At 40.3% G+C, this 18829-nt stretch overlaps 1 protein-coding gene across 6 annotated transcripts in view; it reads right to left on the bottom strand.

The window, feature by feature from the left end:
• Nucleotides 1–544: 544 nt before the first annotated feature.
• The window catches only part of BACH2 (BACH transcriptional regulator 2), a 225233-nt gene continuing 206948 nt past the window's right edge, over nt 545–18829 (bottom strand). For all 6 annotated transcript variants that reach the window (XM_077304234.1, XM_077304266.1, XM_077304240.1 and 3 more), the window contains 2 exons: nt 9314–9520; nt 545–8015 (listed from right to left, as the gene is read on the bottom strand). In XM_077304234.1, the coding sequence (XP_077160349.1) occupies nt 7533–8015; nt 9314–9520 (690 nt within the window). In that variant the 3' untranslated portion in view covers nt 545–7532. The remainder of the gene's footprint in view (nt 8016–9313; nt 9521–18829) is intronic.

The raw sequence follows: 18829 nt of genomic DNA, 5'->3' as shown, positions 1-18829 counted from the left end.
TTACTGCATTTCTCCCAACTTTACCCCCCCCCCCGATCAGTATAATTTGACTTCCAGCACATCTAAGAGGTGGGAAAAAAGAAAATTACCACATACTTCAAGTCAGTGAACATTAAGTCAACTCCATGTGTGAATACATATACCACAAACCAAAGAACAAATCCTTCATGTCTTCCCCAGTTACTTCAAATGCAGAGTCTTGCAACTGAAGTGAGTCAGTTCAGTTCACTGTGGCTACAGTGAGTGGTGAACATAAATGTGTGGGGAGCCAGCCCTTAAAACTAAAGCATAACTGAGCAAAAAAGAAGAAGCACAATTTTTCAGGTGGCATTGTGTCTTGTTTTGTTCTGGCATTTTTGTTATCACTCGTAGATGTGAAGGACTGAATAACAAAATATGCAAAGCATTGCTGCACTGACAGGAAATCTTCTGAACTATTCCAAGTGTTAGAGTGAGATGCAGCCTAACTATAACTAGTACAAGATCTGGTATCTCAGCCAGATATCAAAGTATTATATAACATTAACTCCAGAAACAGGAAAACTACAATACATAATGATATGTCTTTATTTCATCAACAGAAATGGTGTCTAGACAAAATTCAGTTAACACTATCAATTCAAATGAATGGAAAGATTTTTTTTGCACGATACTGTATTTACAATGAGTAAATGAAGTCTTAAATTTATTAGTTCATAGCAATGCTGTTTTTCCAAAAAGGTAAAAATTCTTAGTAACAAGGAATAAGCATCAACAGCCATTTCATTTGTACAATAAAAATCACAAGAAACCACAGTCACCTAGAAAAAAATAATAGACAAGCCTAATAACTAGTACAATAAAATGATGCATTGAATTAAGTTACATTAATCGCATAGAATCTGTGTAAAAAGTATATAGAAAAACACCTGATGCAACTTGTTACAGTCATTGACCAGTTATGAGAGGTACAGAGGATTATACAGGTAGATATGTGTGAAAACTGTCCATACTGTTTGACCTGGGGAGGAAGAGAAGAGGGGCTGAATCCCCTTGCATACACTGATAAAAACCCTGTTTTGAATATGGCCTCTGAAGTTTGTAAGGCATATAGTAGAGGTGCTCTTGTATCCCACTGGTTCTGGAACAAACTCTTAGGGGGTGTTCTCCACCCTTGAAATCAAAAGTAGACTCTTAAATTGAATAGCAAAAATCAAGCATCCAACAGTCTCCAAAACATTTATTATAGTTTCTACTGATTGAAGGGATCCAGATACTTCCAGTCCTATCAATAATAGTAAAAATGGGTTTCCGAGTCATGCACAATTATTTCGGAACACTGTAAATACAGAAGCACTCACCTGCAATGCAAGAGAATGGGCAGAAAAAAACCCAGATCTTCAGGTTGGCACCTACTTGTAAACTAACCTGTCAAGACAAAAGCACTCTGGAAAATCCTAGGCTGAGTTTCTGATTCCCAAGGCTTTCAAGATATAAAAGGGATCTCTGACTATAGAATTCTTTTCAAGTTCTGAGAAGTGATAGAAGTCAATTTCTGACCAAAATAATTTAAAGTTCTTCAGTTTTTAAGGCTGCATTCCCACCCACCCTTAAATAAACCCAAATGCATTGGGATTTACTTTTGAGTAAGCTTATCTAGGATCAGGTTGCATGTGTTTCCTTACAAATTGCTGCACTGCATAGGTGACTAAAATTGAATGTAAACTGGATCTCTGCAAAAGGGTTTATGTTGTACTAAAGTTAACAAGGTGTAAGACAATAATATTTAATTGTCTATATTTAAATTTGAGAGGAACAATGAACAATTAATCCCCACCAGAAAAGTGGTTTTCATCACAATGATGTAGAACCATATGAGTATTATAATTTAAAAACAAACACATATCACTAGTTTCAATTTGTTAAACATAATATTGGTGGAGTGTAGGAAACTACTGTAATTCTTTTACTGCAAGTAATGATACTTTAAATTACAGAGAAAATTATAATAATTTATTAGTAGCAGTCTACAATCCACCAACCTATAGATTTTTAATATACATAAAGTTGTTTGAATTGACTTAATATATGGACATGTACAACTCTATTCTGCAGCAGCATCACTTGATGCTTGAGTCATAAAATAATTCAAATATTATAAATATACATAGTATAAACAAGCAAAATTACACACACTGTTTTTTGTTCTGTAGATAGAAATTAGCTACCACATTTTAGCAAGATTTCCCTTAGACTGTATCAAGAATCCCACCCATCTCTTCTACATGTAACTTTAAAGGGGCATATTATAAAGATGTCATGTAAATGAAGAATAAAAGCCTGAAATATAATTAGTTTCAGAAATCTGATGATTCAGACTCGTTAGCTTGAGCTGGATTGAATGGAACTTAAGCTTTCACAGGCTTATGGGTTTGATGCTTAAGCTATGTTCTACCTTCTAAACCTTCATGTATAATTTTTTAAAAACACACATACATGTGGTTTATAGGTCATCAGTGAAAAAGTGATAACACTTCCGGAATGAAATTACCACAGAGATCTCTTACAGGCTCAAAAACTCTCTGCTTCTGATTCTGGCATATTAATAGTAATAAAAAAACCCAACATGGATGTTGTCCAAATTTCATCTAAGCACAAAACTTTTTAAAATGAAATTTTAGGAAAACAACTTTCACAGGTGCAGCTTTTTTCATCTCAATGATTGATTACGCATGCAGCTGGGTACAGAGAGGCAGCATGCATAATCATCCCCTGGCGCACACGGTCTGCCATGGAGTTGTCCACCACACCTTGTGGTAGCAGCAGCGGGAGGGCAGGGGGCACGGGGGTCCCACCACACAATGCCACTATCCCACCATTGTGGGGGGGTATACAAACTTCTATTCGGCTCCGCTGCACTGTGAAGTCAAACAGGGCACTTCGTGTCCCTGCAGGGAGACCATAGGTGATATGTGTGTGTGTGTGGGGGGGGGGGGTAGCTGGGCCTCAAAGGCCCAACTCTTCCCTTATGAACGGCCAGGCCTCTGCTGCCCACCACAGCAAATCAGGGACCACAGAAGAATCCATATTCCCTTGCCGCGGGCCATCAGAGGCCCTAAGGTGGACCAAGGCTGGGAGGGGGCCTGAACGGCACTGGCATCAAGTGTAAGTGGGGATTAGGTCCACTGGCATGCAGGTACTGGCCCGCCTTTTCCGGCCCATGCATAATCAATCAATAATGAATTGAGGGATACATCTGCCAGTCACCAAAGTAATGGATGCCCTATTTGTGGGATGTGATGCAATGCAACGTGGACACAGCTGGCTTTCAAGGAACAGAATTTTACTGCTCTTCCTTCTTGCTCCCAGAGGTAAGTGGATATTGGGAACAGTATCTCACATGACCAGAATGCCCCTTGGGCAAGCAAGTCAAGGCATAGGATCCAACCTGTGACTATAAAACGTTCACCTTTTAAAAACAAACTGCCTATGCAAATATAGTTTCAAATTGCAGTGGAAGCTTTTAAAATACAAAACTAGCAATGAATTAAATGTAATTTGTTAACCCCCACACATTTTTAGCAGAATTGGTTTCTCTAAGTTCATCTAGTTTTCACTCTCCCTTTTAAAAATACAGGAGATGGAACACTAATCACAGTGGTTTGCTTTTCCAATGACATCTCTTTTTTTAAACTTCCTTGGGAACAAAGGTACATGGATTAGATTAAAAAAAATAGTGCATTTTTTAAAAGCAGCATATATTCTTAGAAAGACATTGAATAATTTAATTGTACAATATATAAAATAATAATTTTATCCTGCAGCATCAAATGCTGACGCCTGAGTCGTCATACGTTAGGTCTGGGATATAAATATTCACTGGATAACTTCATTGATTCTTTAATTTTTTCCCTACTAGCTATTTGTTCCAGAATCAGGTTGCAATGAACTTCGGTTGTTTTCAAGGCACCCCCAAGATAACACAGAGAAACAAATATATTACATAGTGTAGTATTCACCTGACAAAAGCAGAAGAAGCCTAAACGAAATGAGGTTTCCTGGTAATACAAAATATAGCAAAGACAAATAAAAAAAGGAGTAGTTGCAGATGGTACAGGGCTAATTGCAAATTTATCCTATAATCTGCCTGTGTCAGTGCAAAAGCAGCTCCTGTCCAGAAAAAAATTCTAAACTAAGACAAAACCATCAATACCTTCATGAACTGTGATCCACAATCCATGAAAGAAAAAAAAACCATCTTCTCCTCTTGTATTGCTAAACAATGCAGATGCCATTTTTTATCTAAGATTAGAATTTTGATCAGATATTTTATTCTCTCCGTAGCCCAATACAGTTCAAATACACCAATTCTATGTTCAGATCCGAAATGAATTCTACTACACGTCTCCCTTGAAGTTGGTTCAGGAGTCACATGTGGTTTCATAGCAGCGTATACAATACATAGTCCGAGGAAGAAGATGTATAAATCAGCTACTTCTAAACGGTAGAGCCAAACTCAAAACATCCTGAACATTTTGAAACAACAGACTTATTTGAGCAGTGGTTTGTTTTTTGTTAAAAAAAAAGTTAAAAGAGTTTCCATTAAAAACAAAATGAAACAGAAGAAACAGTAGAGAGAGGCCCAGCACCAATGAAACAGCCAGGTCAATACAAAAGCTGTAGAACAATATGTTCTGTCGATTACATTTGAACCATTGTAATGAGGTCAAAAGTACCAGTTGCACATGAGTTGGTTATGACGATAAATCTTCATGTCAGAAAGCTAGTTCAGACTTGGTTGAATACCCATAAAAACCACAACTAGCCATAGGAGGTCACTTAAAATAAAAAAGGCAACAGAAAAATACATCTGGAAAAAAAATACTGTCAGCTGAATAACAACAAAAAATCCCAAAATTGACAAACCGTGGCTATGAATCTAGAATGCAATTCACATGTAGCTTTAAAATTCTAGCTTCCATCGCTGTCTCTCACACAAGTAGGAACTCTTTGCAAATCACAGAAGTGATTTGCAACGTCAACTGATTACAAAACACCCCCTCCCCCCCATATTCTCATCCCCATCCCACAAAAGAGCTTCTGTTTCCTGCATGAAATGACTGCAGGCTTCCAATAGAATTAAATAGCTATGCTTTCAAAGCAATTCAAGGACTTCTTATCCTGGTGCCAAACATTATCCTACAGCTTGTACTAGCATCCATATGACATATAAATATACAAATAGTTAAGAGATAAGGGTTTTTTTTTACAGAAATGGTTAATACTTAAATAATATATATAATATATATTTTAAAATATAGCATCTTCAACCTACAGAAGGACAACCCCTCCCTCCCCCCCAGTAAGTAAACGTGGCACATGCACTGTATATACCCTTCCGGTCTGCAGATTGTCTGCCAGACTGGCAAACTGTCTCCATAAACTGATGGTTAAAGGAAAAACAGCAAAGAGTGGGAGCCTGATTCCTCTGCTAGCAAAACATGATGCTGGTGGACTGAGCGCCACACCGCTTAGTGTAAACATTAGCATGGAGGAACGCATTGTCATGATTAAAAGGAACAGCTTGGGCTGAGCTATCATTTGATCTTCACTAAAGGTGAATAGTACCAATCTGTAAACTATGGGTGACAATAGAAAATATCCCTCAAAGCACCCAGGCATGATTAAGACAGAAATCAAAAGTCACTTTAAAAAAATTACAATCTGCCAGGAAGTCCACCTGCACAAGTCTTTTTGACATGAATAGGAATTGTACAAAAGTATTTATCTTGTGCAATTCTTACTCATTTCAGTATGTGCAGAAATAAGTCCTGGGTTATTGTACCTGCCTCTGGAGGGTTTCTTGCCCAGTTTTTATGTCTGAATAAAGGATGTCTTCTATAAGCATTAAGAGAGTCAGTTAAGAGCTTTGTGGATTTTCTTAAATGGAAACTTAAATATGCTTGAAACCATTTCCCCAATGATCTCTGAGACAGAAGCTGGACTATTCCAAACACAATGACTGTGAACTGAGGCAGTCTTGCAGCATGACACACGCAGTCATCTCTCTGTTGAAATGCATCGTTTTAAACTTTTACAAATCTTTATGCTAGTCCCAGCCCTGGAAGGCTCTCACATAGACGCGGCCTGAATCAGATGGGGTTGATGCCAGTGTAAACAGGGAGCACAACGGAGCACAACACTGCAGGGGATACCTACATAAAATAGTATTAAATGGATTTATAAACGGAGGCCAGCAGAGCTGTTCACATGGATTAACAGTGCTAGTACTACCTGAATAAGTAAGAACTGCATAAGGAAGCCTAGCTGAGGCTTCACTAGGAACTACGGAACTGCATTTATTGATGTAAATGCCCTTGGCCTTGAGTTATGGTTCTCAGCATCACTGGCCACTGAATAATTTTTAAGGTCTCTTATTCTTCTTTCAAAAAGCAGCTATTTTAAATTTGGTTTGGGAAACATTTTTTTAAAAGATGAATACAGAAAATACCCAGTCAACACAATTGGGTAAATTCCATATTTGGCAAGATTTCCCTACATAGTCATCTCCTGAGTGTTTTTTTCTTCTTATTTTACATAAGAGGATAGTTTAAAAAAGGAAGCAAAAGAGTACAGTATATGAGTTATACTGAAGTCACAACTTCATTTTATGAAAAGAGGTCTGATCCAAAACTCAGTGCAAGTGGCAAAGTTGACCATTGCTGTACAGTATCTGTGAGAAAATTAGAATTAAACCCATGTTGCTTAACTGGCACACAAAAAAGAGAGAGAGAGAGAGAAAGACAGCGGAGCCCCAAATGCTGCCTATATTAAAAATCTTGAATAAGCTTCCAACATTAAAAGTATATAAATAAGTACAAACTGAATGATATTGCTGAACTGTGAACTTAGAGCGGTGAGGAGGGATATATTGAAAATCATTACAAACCATTTCGATCATCAAGGGGAAAAAAAGGAATGTTGGAACTTGTTTATACAATAAAATGAAAAAGTTCCAGTTGTTTTTTTTTTTTTAAATGAGAAAAAACTTGAGGCATGCAGGGATTTTTTTTGCATATGGATATATATATATATATTTATATTTATATTTATATATACTATATATAGTATGTACAGTTTAGCTATAAAACTTTGATGTGTAAAGAAGCTGTCTTCAATGAAAAATTGAACATTCAGAGGAAATTCCTGAGTTAGGGTTTTGTGACATGGGCCACTGAGAAAAAAAGCTGCGTTTGGGTCCTCAGAGGTGTTACGTCCATCCCTGTTGAATATTGAAATTAAAATACAATAACAAGAACAACATCAACAATAAAAAAGGACAGTGTTGCCACTGTTTTTGTTCCCCTGACTGAACAAGGGATAGCACCATAGCGAAGATAATCAATCTCCTGCTTGTAGAGAGGAAGGAATACTTAAAAACAGTATTGCTGCTAAGACCACTGTAGTGTGCACCAAATATCTTCTTCCATCTAGACAACGAACCAACGTGGCCACTGGCTGAGTGAGGATGTGATGGGAAGGTTTTCCAGCCACTAGGTGTACTCCTTCCTAGGCTGCTCATCTGTTGTACATTTATCAGTCATTTCCTGACAGAAGTCTACCGTCACCGTTTGGCTGTTCTGCTCTAGAGGGAGCTCCTGCTCAGAGTAAGTACCTTGGTCAGCTCCATCTAGTACTCTTGTTGCAACGCACTTGTCGGAAATGTTGTTAGGCAGCCAGTGAGCTCCTACCTGCTGCACAGGGCTTTGCTCTGAACAGCACTGCAAGCCCTCCCCGACACACTGGGATGTCACTAAGTTTTGCTCCACCCTGGCTGGGGAAGAGTTGATACTGACAGCTGTTGGGACATCCATAGGCCTGAGAAGAGGGCAGTATCGGTGCAGGTCTTGGATCTGTTCGGAGCTCTGCATATCCCGACACACTTCTTGGGAAAGACAGGAGAAATTATCTAACAGCTCCCCCATGCATGCCTTCAGCTGGTTCCTTTCTGACAGAAGTTTTTCCTTCTCACAAACCTGGAAGAAGGCAAGGAAAGGAGACATTAGCTTCCAAGAAATGCTCTTTCCACCTGTCTTCTGGTGTTCTGTAACCAGGGAGAAACAAACCAAACATTCTGCAGAAAGTAAGTTCTGCAACTTTTCAGAGTGCAGACAGAAAGACATTTTTTAAAATGCTCCCTCACATTAGAGAAAAAGGTTTAGTGTGGCTCTCTCCCCAATTTACTACAATGCAGACAGTGCATCACTGGTGGTAGGGGGGAGGGAAAACATTCCAAAACATGACCAGTCCAGTCCAGAATGCTGCCATTTGGTATTCTGTGATGCTGGTCAATGACCGTAAATTGAATTTCTGTGAAACATGCAGAAGAGTGAGCTCTAAGAACTGGTTCTGAATTATGCAGCAAGTGGGACTAGCAAAACACAGGCAGTCCACAGCTCCGATTTCTTACTAATGCGAACACTGACTGGTATACTGACTTGTTGGTGAGGTCCACACATTCTTAGAAAGTCATAGATCTTACTTGAGAGTCATACTAGGTACCATGCAGAAAGAGCAGGGATCAAATGAGTCATTCACTTGACTTCTGATTGCCCAGTTCATACACATCTGCACCAGCTGTCAGCAGTATTAAAGATTGTAATGAATGCTGGTGCAATACCATTCCAATTTCAGACTCCTCATTTGACACAGCCAGACTGATAAAAATGCCACCCATCTGCTGCACACACACGTTCAATAAAACCACTTAACTGCTTTTAGCTTGTATTTTATTGTCTCTCAGGGAAAAAAAAACACACAGAAAAAGCCTGGATGCTGAAGAATATATATAATTTTGCAATAATCCCTCATCACAGCTTTTTCTCTGCCACTGGTGTGGATTCTTGCCAGTCCAAGGGTCCATGGCCTTTTTTATGGCTGCAGCATGGGAGCTCTAGTACAGATCCTGGTTAACTGCAAGTACGCCATGCCTGAAATACTGAAATAACGATCTAGTATTGGGTTGTGAGTGGCAAAAGACATAGAAGGTCACGTGGAAGCACCATGATTCTGATTGTTGGGGAGGGCCATGTGAATATAGAGTTTTCTTCAGAAATTCAAGAAAAGGCACCTGACCAGTTACAATCTTTCTAAAATAAGAAAACTGGCTTATATAAGCTGCTGGATCCACCCTGCTCATGCTGTCCTGTATCATCTAGAAAATGATGGGTAAAAACAATTTAATTACTTGTGTGTGACCTTATTCATATTTATTCATTCATGAGAAATAAGTTGTGGCGGGTGGTTTTAGTTACCAATAATTCACTGAACTCACCAACTTGCGGATTTCACATTCTAAGTTCTGAATACAGTCCAGTTTTCTTTTGCGGCAGCGCTGAGCCGCAATCCGGTTTTTACTGCGCCGCCGAACATCATGGATAAATTCCAATTGCTCTGAGGTTAATTTGTGCATCTTTATCATCATCTGGAAATCGTTTCTTGGAAGATCTGTGATTTGATCGACAGGAAATGGAAGTTTCACCTGCAAAACACAACAGAAAGCAAAAGGTAGCTTGCTTTATTATCTAAGAGGTAGCTAAGCACAGCACACTTATAATCTGAAGTACAAAAAAAAATTATTTCATCAGTGTGATGAAAAAGACACATTCAGTGGCAGGACTGATAGAAAAGAGAATGCAAATAAATTTCCCAGTTTCATGATACTACATGGTCATGGAGCTAAATCTCATTTAAGCAGCAAGTATCATTCTGCTTCTTGATGTGGAACACATCTTATGGTGAACTTGGTGAAACGGAAGTAAGTCCGTAAGTCACACCCACTTGCCAGAAAACCTTGAGCTTGCCAGATTACCCTGAGTGGTGGCTGCCACAGAAGTGGCCAGTGGTGATGGTGGCAGCTGAAGTGGTTGTCTGGCCACTGAGGTGGTGCCCACAGAGTCCTGGGCAGCTGCGGAGGCAGAGCAGGCTGGCCCAGCCACAGAGGCAGTGCCCACAGAGTCTGGGGCAGCCGCAGCAGTAGATCTGGCCGACCCAGCCACAGAGGTGGCACTGTTGCCCATGAAGGCCAGCACAGCCATGGTGCTGTGGGAATCCCAAATGAGCCCCACAGCGGCCAGCCACAGGCTGCCCAGCTGAGGTGGCAAAGGACCACCAAACACAGTAGCCCTCCTGCTGCAAGAGGTAAGGAGGGGCAGGGGAGGTAAAGGTGGGAGAGAGTCAGGGTGTGTGCTTGAGAGGGAGGAAGGACCAGGGGTGAGGCCAGGGAATAGGTAAAGGGGAAGAGGGCCGAAAGAGTGGGGGGAAGGGGTCTGTGTCTCCATGTGTGTGTCTATGGTCTATAAGCTAGTCTACAAACGAGAGGTAAGGGGGAGAGCTATGGGAGGAGTGAGGGGGGAGAAGGATTCTGTCCCAGACAAACTCTTATGTGAATATGTTCCACATAAGGCGAGAATCCTTATTAGCAGATTTTTTTTCCATTTTACAAAAAGGATCACACTTCAGCTTGAAAAGGTAAAGAGCAAGTAAATAACTACAGCACATAATCTAAAGAAGGTACCATGATAAGAGGTTTATAAAACTGTGAATGACATAGAAAATAATCTCTCCCGCCCATTATACTAGAATTTTGGGGGTCATCCAAAATATTTGACTGACAGCAGCAAGTTCAAAACAGAGAAAAGGAAACAGTTCTTGAAATAGTATATAATTAATCTATGGCATGGAAATGGTTACTGGCTTACATAATTTTAAACACGAACTAGACTAATTCACAGAGAATAGGTCTATTGATGAATATTAGCCACAAGAAGTTCAGTGTGCAGAAGCAGTGTACCTCTCAGTAGCAGGAAATGGACCATTATGATCATTTAAATTTTCCAGTGAGATGGCCTTCCAGTGTTGTCTATTACTTCTCATGATGCTAGTGCTGTAATCTAACACAGAGAGCCATTCAGAAGCCTCCATTGCAGTTCACACCAAATGTTGGCAAGACCACATCTTAATTCATGAATTTAAAATTTTTGCTTTTTTCATCCTTATTTATTTTGTAACGCTTGGGCTAATCAAAAGTTCCAGTGAGCTCAAATGTCTACACAATGTGGTGAATCCAACAATCCTCCAAGGAGCTTTCCTTCAATGGAAGAACTACTTAGGTTGAAAGAAGACTTCAAACTTAAGCCAATACATAAATTTTGCTCAGTAGAGTGTTAGGAATAGGAGAAAGATGTATAAGTTTAAATGATCCAAACTAGACAAAAGTCTGGGAAATGTTTCAGGGAAGTGTCCCCCAAACCTTGATTTGGGGGGCATGGGGCAGGCCAAATTTTGTGATGAATTTTGGCTCCTGAGCTGATTCATGCCATCCGTATTCCAGATAGTATACTCCACTAAATGTATCTTGGGTTAATGCAGCAAGGAAGTTCACATGTTCTGATGTCATGCCACGCTGATCATATTAGACTGCAAGGTGTCACTGCATCTTCTGTCTTTTTGCCAGTATCAAATCTGGGGTGTTTCATAAAGGGATTTTTTGCTCGTGTAGGTAAGCATGTTGACCAAAAGGTGGCAGCAGAAACTAACAAGATAGCCTATATTTAACTATTGGCAAAAGAAAAAGGCTTTCTCTTCCTGCCAGGCCAGGTTTGTGAGGAAAAACTCCTTTGGTATTTGAATGTGGGCTTTAATAACATGAACATGTACCTAACACATATGTAGCAATACAGAAAATCAGAGTAAGGGCAGCTTTTTGCTTCTCTTTAATGCAGAAAATTAAAATACACAATACTTTGGCATTTACCACCTCATGTTTTCTTTATGTAAGATAACATCTCAGTAATTATTGTGTTGTACTCTTTTTGCACTGTGATAGCGTGTTTATATATTTCACTCAACCACAGTCATATGAACTCTGGAAAAAACTAATGGTATCTTTTCATACTTCACTCTAATGTCTCATCTGTGAGGCTATGGCCCAAAGATGGCAGAGCATCAAAATCCATCACACCACAGGTCAGTTTACTGTGGCACATTCTTCTTTTGCCCTCAATCGCCCCCAGCATTAGGCTCTTTTCCAGGGAGTCCTTCCTTCTCATGAAGTGGCCAAAGTATTTTAGTTTCATTTTCAGGATCTGGCCTTCTAAGGAGCAGTCAGGGCTGATCTCCTCTAGGACTGACTGGTTTGTTCGCCTCGCAGTCCAAGGGACTCGCAAGAGTCTTCTCCAGCACCAGAGTTCAAAAGCCTCAATTCTTTGACGCTCGGCCTTCCTTATGGTCCAACTTTCGCAGCCATACATTGCAACTGGGAAGACTATAGCCTTGACTAGACGCACTTTTGTTGGCAGGGTGATGTCTCTGGTTTTTAGGGTGCTGATTTGCCATAGCTTTCCTCCCCAGGAGCAAGCATCTTTTAATTTCTTTGCTGCAGTCCCCATCTGCAGTAATCGTGGAGCCCAGGAAAATAAAATCTGTCACTACCTCCATTTCTTCCCCATCTATTTGCCAGGAATTGAGAGGGCCGGATGCCACGATCTTTGTTTTCTTGATGTTGAGTTTCAAGCCAACTTTTGCACTCGCCTCCTTCACCCACATCAACAGGCTCTTTAGTTCCTCTTCACTTTCTGCCATTAGAGTAGTATCATCTGCATATCTGAGGTTGTTGATATTTCTCCCTGCAATCTTGATCCCAATTTGTGACTCCTCTAACCCTGCCTTTCTCATGATGTGCTCTGCATACAAGTTAAATAGGCAAGGTGACAGTATGCAGCCTTGCCAAACTCCTTTCTCAATTTTGAACCAGTGATTCCATGTTCAGTTCTCACTGTTGCTTCTGGACCTGCATATAAGTTTCTCAAGAGACAAATAAGATGCTCTGGTATTCCCATCTCTTTAAGAACTTGCCACAATTTGTTGTGTTCCACACAATCAAAGGCTTTAGCATAGTCAATGAAGCAGAAGTAGATTTTTCTGGTACTCCCTAGCTTTCTCCATGATCCAGCGTATGTTGGCAATTTGATCTCTAGTTCCTCTGCCTCTTCCCTACTGAACCTGAATTAAATACCTATGATACTACTTGGTTTTACTCATAAACATAAAGTTTGGGGAAAGAGCCTTTGTGTTTTTTATTTAGAAGAGTAGAATCTTTCTTCCTGGCAGGACTTTAATAGTTCTGTGAGAGTCAAAAACTTAGTTTGCTCATCACTTCAGCTTTTGTATGTGTACCGTTGCCAGTCTTAATGGGGCATTATTTACCAAGGGGTGTTATACACTTATATTCATTTAAAAGTTTAATCTACTGATTTCACACATCAATCCTCTATTAAAAGGACAGTACATTTTTCTCTAGGCCTGTTGGCTATCCTATTTTTGTCTACCATGAACCTGTTTATGGCACAGGGGCCATCTAACAGTCCTACCTTTGAGAAACACTGTTGTTTCACTGGACCTTACAAGCTGGGTTGCCATACAGAGCATGGATATGAGTTAACTTCTGTCATGAATAATGAAAACCTGTAATAAAAATAAATCTAGGTACAACTCATAAAATGGGCGCAATAATTCTAGGACAGGTTGTCTGTGAGCCACTTCACAAATTGCGTCTTAAAGCTGCACCTGTACGTGGACTTGACATGGCAGAAAGAAAGGATTTCCTTTCTTTTTCTTCTGCCTTCTACTCTGAAAGATTTAGGGAAGGAATGAGTTTTCACAGGCTGATATTCATTGCTGTTGGGAAACTGTTTTTTCTTTCACTTCCTCACAGTGTCGTGGAATATTTGTGCACTATTGGGGTTTCCATGGCTTTCGCTGACCTTTCTCAAACCCGCTTGGTTCTGAAGTTTTGGGAAAGATCACCAGGTTGGACAGGTTTTTTTGAAATCAGAAATTTCATATCTTTCTATCAAAATGCCATTACTAGAATAGGTGTAACAGCGTCTGTGAATTCTCAGCTTTTACTGTAGACTGATATATGAGGGGAAAGGCCTGCCTATGCAACAGAAGGGGCCAGAAACCTTTACAATGAAAGCTAGATGTTCACAGAACCACTTGCATCTATTGTTGTAATGGTATATTGATATAGCAATATAAAATTGCTAATTGGAAAAAAAGCCACAGTGGCTTAAGGGAGGGGGAATGGCTGCTTGCTGCAAGGAAACCTGCCATTTGGAAGCCTCATTGCCACTGCTCTGTATCAGTAGCCGCACGGCCAACTGAGAAACCACACAGGCCTGTTCCTTAGTAGAAACTACCTAAGGGACACCTTAACGCCTTAGCCCTGCATACAAAGAAATAACTGATGTAACTGAATGGAGCTTGGTCCATACTTGACAAAAAGAGGGATGCAGATAATTGCTATAAACCATTTATAGCATTCCAAAGCGTTACAAGTTTAGTGCCATCTTCCTTCCCCATAAACAAAAACAGGTGGCCCCCAAAGAGCTGTTGCAATGGCATCACTGACTTTACATTGGCTGCAGACCAGATCCTCGGGTTAGTGGCTATTTTAGTGGCGCTATGTCCATTTTTATCATCAAGGAAAGTTAATTTTATGTTTTTGAGAATCAGTCAAGCATTAAAAAAGCTTGAGGTACAGTGAGTGCATTCTAAATTAAGAACATACAGGGATTTGTGTGAGCGCATAAACACACACACACCTTGCAATCCATAAGTAACTTGAAGTCAGATTTTCAAACTGAGAGCCAACTAGGTCTTATGATTTCAGTGTGCCATTACAAGTAGCAAGCAACTGCCTTGAGAAAAGAGTTTCATTTAAATGCTCTGCAATTAACAGCTGTGCATTTATCAGCTTCCATGATTTTTTTTAAATCACTGAATTATCCTGTGGCTATATATGTTATATCACACACACACACACACACAAACAGTAGCGTATCTTACTGGGGGAAATGTACTTAATAAATCCTACCGGCCCAGACAAGTTCAACTGCCTCTCCACTTCTAATGCCACTGCTATTCACAATAAACTGTATTGTAGGTGACACATATTAATGATAGATTGGTTCAGCTACCTCTGCAACAAATGAAAATGCGTGAAATAAAACTCATTCGAGAACCAGGGATCCATCATTTTGGGCAGGACTATGTTAAGCGGCACAAAATTTGTTCACAGTTTCCCGACAGCCACAACTGTCATTTTAAAAAGAGGATTCAGATGATTCATCCACCTCTGTTGAGTAATCAGGAGGTTTCTCCATACACATGCCCAAGGTGCCCACTTCTGGTGCCCAGGGGTTATACATTCATGGAGACTCAGTTATCCTGTAGCAGTAGAAAAGAGTGAGAGTCCAGTAGCACCTTAAAGAATAACATCACGTGTGGGACGGTATGAGCTTTACACTGTGCCAAACATGTCAGCATTTACCAGACAATGGCATGGTAAGAGTGGCCTTCTGCCCCATCAAATCATTCTTAGTTGAGCCTAACCAGCAGTTACACATCCAGTTTTCCTCCAGTCTGGCAACACTGTACACACCTGGCAGAGAAGAGCTTCGCAGATGAAATTAAATGACCTCTTCAACTGCTTCTATGAAATAAGGACCACTTCATGCTTGCAGCCATCCATGTGGTTAAGTACTTATAATGCATTTGGGTGGACCATTGATGGTGACAAACTGAATCACTATGAATGATCTCACCCATTCCAGTACACACTAGGCTGCCCAAAGAGGGTTTCCAATGGTGTGTCTGAAATAACCACAAGCATCAAGGAAACCACTTCACCCATGCTGCTATTGTGAACATTGTGTCCACAGTTGGAATACAAACTGTGCCATATGGGTGTCTGCTCATGTAAGTCATTTGCACATTCTTAACATAAATACGAAGGAGTTGGCAAGTCACATAGTCTTAATCCCAAATGCCAGTCGTTTTAAGAGCTGGCAATCCCAACAGCTAGGGGAAGGTAGTCATCACTGAATAAAAATGATTCTGGGCCAACAGCACTAGTTATTATTATGGGAAAGTAAAAGAGATATAGTTTAGCCACTATTTGCTAAATGGACAGGACAGGCTAAGTTCATGTAGGTCCACTGGTATTAATGAACTATACTGGAAATTGGGCTCTGTGTGCATGAGTATCTGTGTATGTACACAAGCACACAAGCAGCCATCTGAAATTTTACTCTACTGCTTTGGGCTAGTCATTCATGAATACATGGCAGGTCTTCAACACTCTGAATGCACCAAGTGAACTGTTACACAGTACTGCTTTTAAGGTCTCTTTTTTTTTGCAAACCCAGTTAGGCGGATACTTTTAATTATAAAATGAAAGGCAATGTCCATACCTTTCTCCTAGATATTAATAATTTTTAGGAAAAGGACTGCAGGTACTTTCTGCCCTTGTTTCATCTCCTCCAAGAAGACTGCTTTAAAAGCATATTTACATTTACAATTTATTTATAACTAGGGGCAAATCCTGTTGCATTCAGGAATACAACGGGCGCTAGATTGGGGGGTGGGTGGAAGAACTCTGTGGATGGCCTCCCCCTCCCCCCAGGACCTGGAAAAGCTGCAGGCTGCAAGGAACTCACTGGCAGGGGCAGCTTGCACATGGCAGGGATCTGCAGCCTCCAAGCCTCAGAGAGAAGTGGAAGGAGTAGGGGTGGTCAGGGGTGGGGGATGGAATGTAACTGGCTGGCTGCTGGACAAACAGGCAAGCCAATTGGAGGAGGAGGCGCTCAGGGGCAGGACAGCCACCCTGAAGGTGTTAAGTGCTGAGTGATGTTTAAGCCATGAGACCAATTCCTCCTTCAAGGCCTCACTAGAAATATATAGTGGAAGTAGAAGAGATAGTTTAAGGAATGCATGACAAAAAGGCAAATACTAATTCAGTTCTGTTAAAAGTTACAAAAAAAGTTTTAAAAAGTTAAAAAGTAGATTGCCATTGAATAATAATGAATTCCTATACTATATATGTTTACAAACTATTTCTCAAATGCCCTATATTTAGTTTTACTACTAGACTATACAGGATAGTTTGATCAAGCTGTAAGAAACAGAATAGTCCTACTAGTCTATAACTCTGTTAGACAGTGCATAGAACTGCCAAAATATTTTGATACTTGAGACAGAAAAGGGCACCCTAAGCAGAAAAAGGTACCCGGAAGTATATGATGTATAGTGTACTAGAACAGCCATTCTCAATGGGGCTCTGGCACATTTAAGTGGGGCTGCAGACTGAAAAATGTGAGAAGGGGAGCCCAAAGGGTTTATGAGCCCATGGAATTGAACCAATGAAATGCCCTTTTTTGTCACATACGATGCCATTAATTGGTAGAAAATTCAACCTTTCTCAGGGGAAAGAAAAAGAAATAATCCATTCCTTTGTGTGTGCTTAAATTAATGCATTAAACACAATTTTTTCTCTTGGTTGAATGTTCTAAAATCTCTCATGTGTATATATAAGACATCAAGTATAGTTAGTGCACATTTCGCTTAGGCCTTTTTTTGCCTAGCTCATTGTGCAGGGTACTGTAGGGTCCTGGAACCTGAGAAGAGCTCCTAAAAGGGCCATGGCCCTTGAGGATGGCTGTGTTAAAGTAGAATATTAGAAACCTTGGTTCGAACTCTCACTCTGCTATGGAAACTTGCTGGGTGGCCTCAGGCCAGTCACATACTCTTAGCCTGACTCACGGAAAATGAAACCACATATGCCATTTTGGGTCATCATTGGGGATAAAGGCAGGGTATAAATGAAACAAACAAATCCATGAAAAGAGCACAAATGTGGTAAAGTGCATGAACTATTAAATCACTGGTGGCCAAATTAAGGATGACTTCCTCCCATATAAGCCATTTAGGTTAGGGATGGAGGATCTAACATGTACTCTCCTGTCTCACCATCAGCTGAGGTACAGTGAACAATCACAAATGATGCTTGTTTGGTGGTGGCACATAGCTGGTGGAACACCTCCTCACCCCCAATGGGAGGTCTGTCTGTCTCCTTCATTACAGTTTGTGCCATTGAGAGCCAGTTTGGTGTAGTGGTTATGAGTGCGGACTTCTAATCTAGCATGCCGGGTTTGATTCTGCACTCCCCCACATGCAGCCAGCTGGGTGACCTTGGGCTAGTTCACGGCACTGATAAAAAACTGTTCTGACCAAGCAGTGATATCAGGGCTCTCTCAGCCTCACCCACCTCACAGGGTGCCTGTTGTGGGGAGAGGAAAGGGAAGGCGACTATAAACTGCTTTGAGCCTCCTTCGGGTAGAGAAAAGCGGCATATAAGAACCAACTCTTCTTCTACTACTTGCTTTTCACTGTGGTATAGATTTGGGTGTTCCAAAGGGTTTTGGAATAAATGGCTACTGAAAAAAGCTATTGCTGCTTATGAATCAGGCTACTATTTTTATAATGTGGTTTCCTTTATCATTTCTTTCATTTTACGATTGAACAATTTAACACCAACTGAAGCTAATATGGTTTCTTAAGTTGTTGGTCATCTTGAGGGTTTCTCAGATGGAAAAACATGGATGAATAAAATTCTTTTGCCTGAGGCGCTGCTCACTATTGGTGAGGTTGACATATTACTGCTGCACATATTACTAGATCTGGAGAAAAACTCTGGCCCTACAGCTTAAAAATATTGATGCAGTCGTAGCTTATACAACAAAATCAAAGTTATGGGGAAAGATAATTTTGCCAGTCCTCTCTTTTCATGCAACCTGGCCAACAAAGAATTAAAAAGTTTCTTTCAGACTTTGTCTCTTTAACACATTTTACACACATTACTATAAACTCACATTTCTGCATTGTATTCTTCAGAGGAAAGCAGTATACAAAACCTCAAGTTGCCAATGCATACAGGGTCACCAAACTA

The sequence above is a fragment of the Paroedura picta genome, chromosome 1, assembly GCF_049243985.1.
Source record: "Paroedura picta isolate Pp20150507F chromosome 1, Ppicta_v3.0, whole genome shotgun sequence".
NCBI lineage: Eukaryota > Metazoa > Chordata > Lepidosauria > Squamata > Gekkonidae > Paroedura > Paroedura picta.
This window is presented reverse-complemented; position numbering and strand designations above follow the sequence as displayed.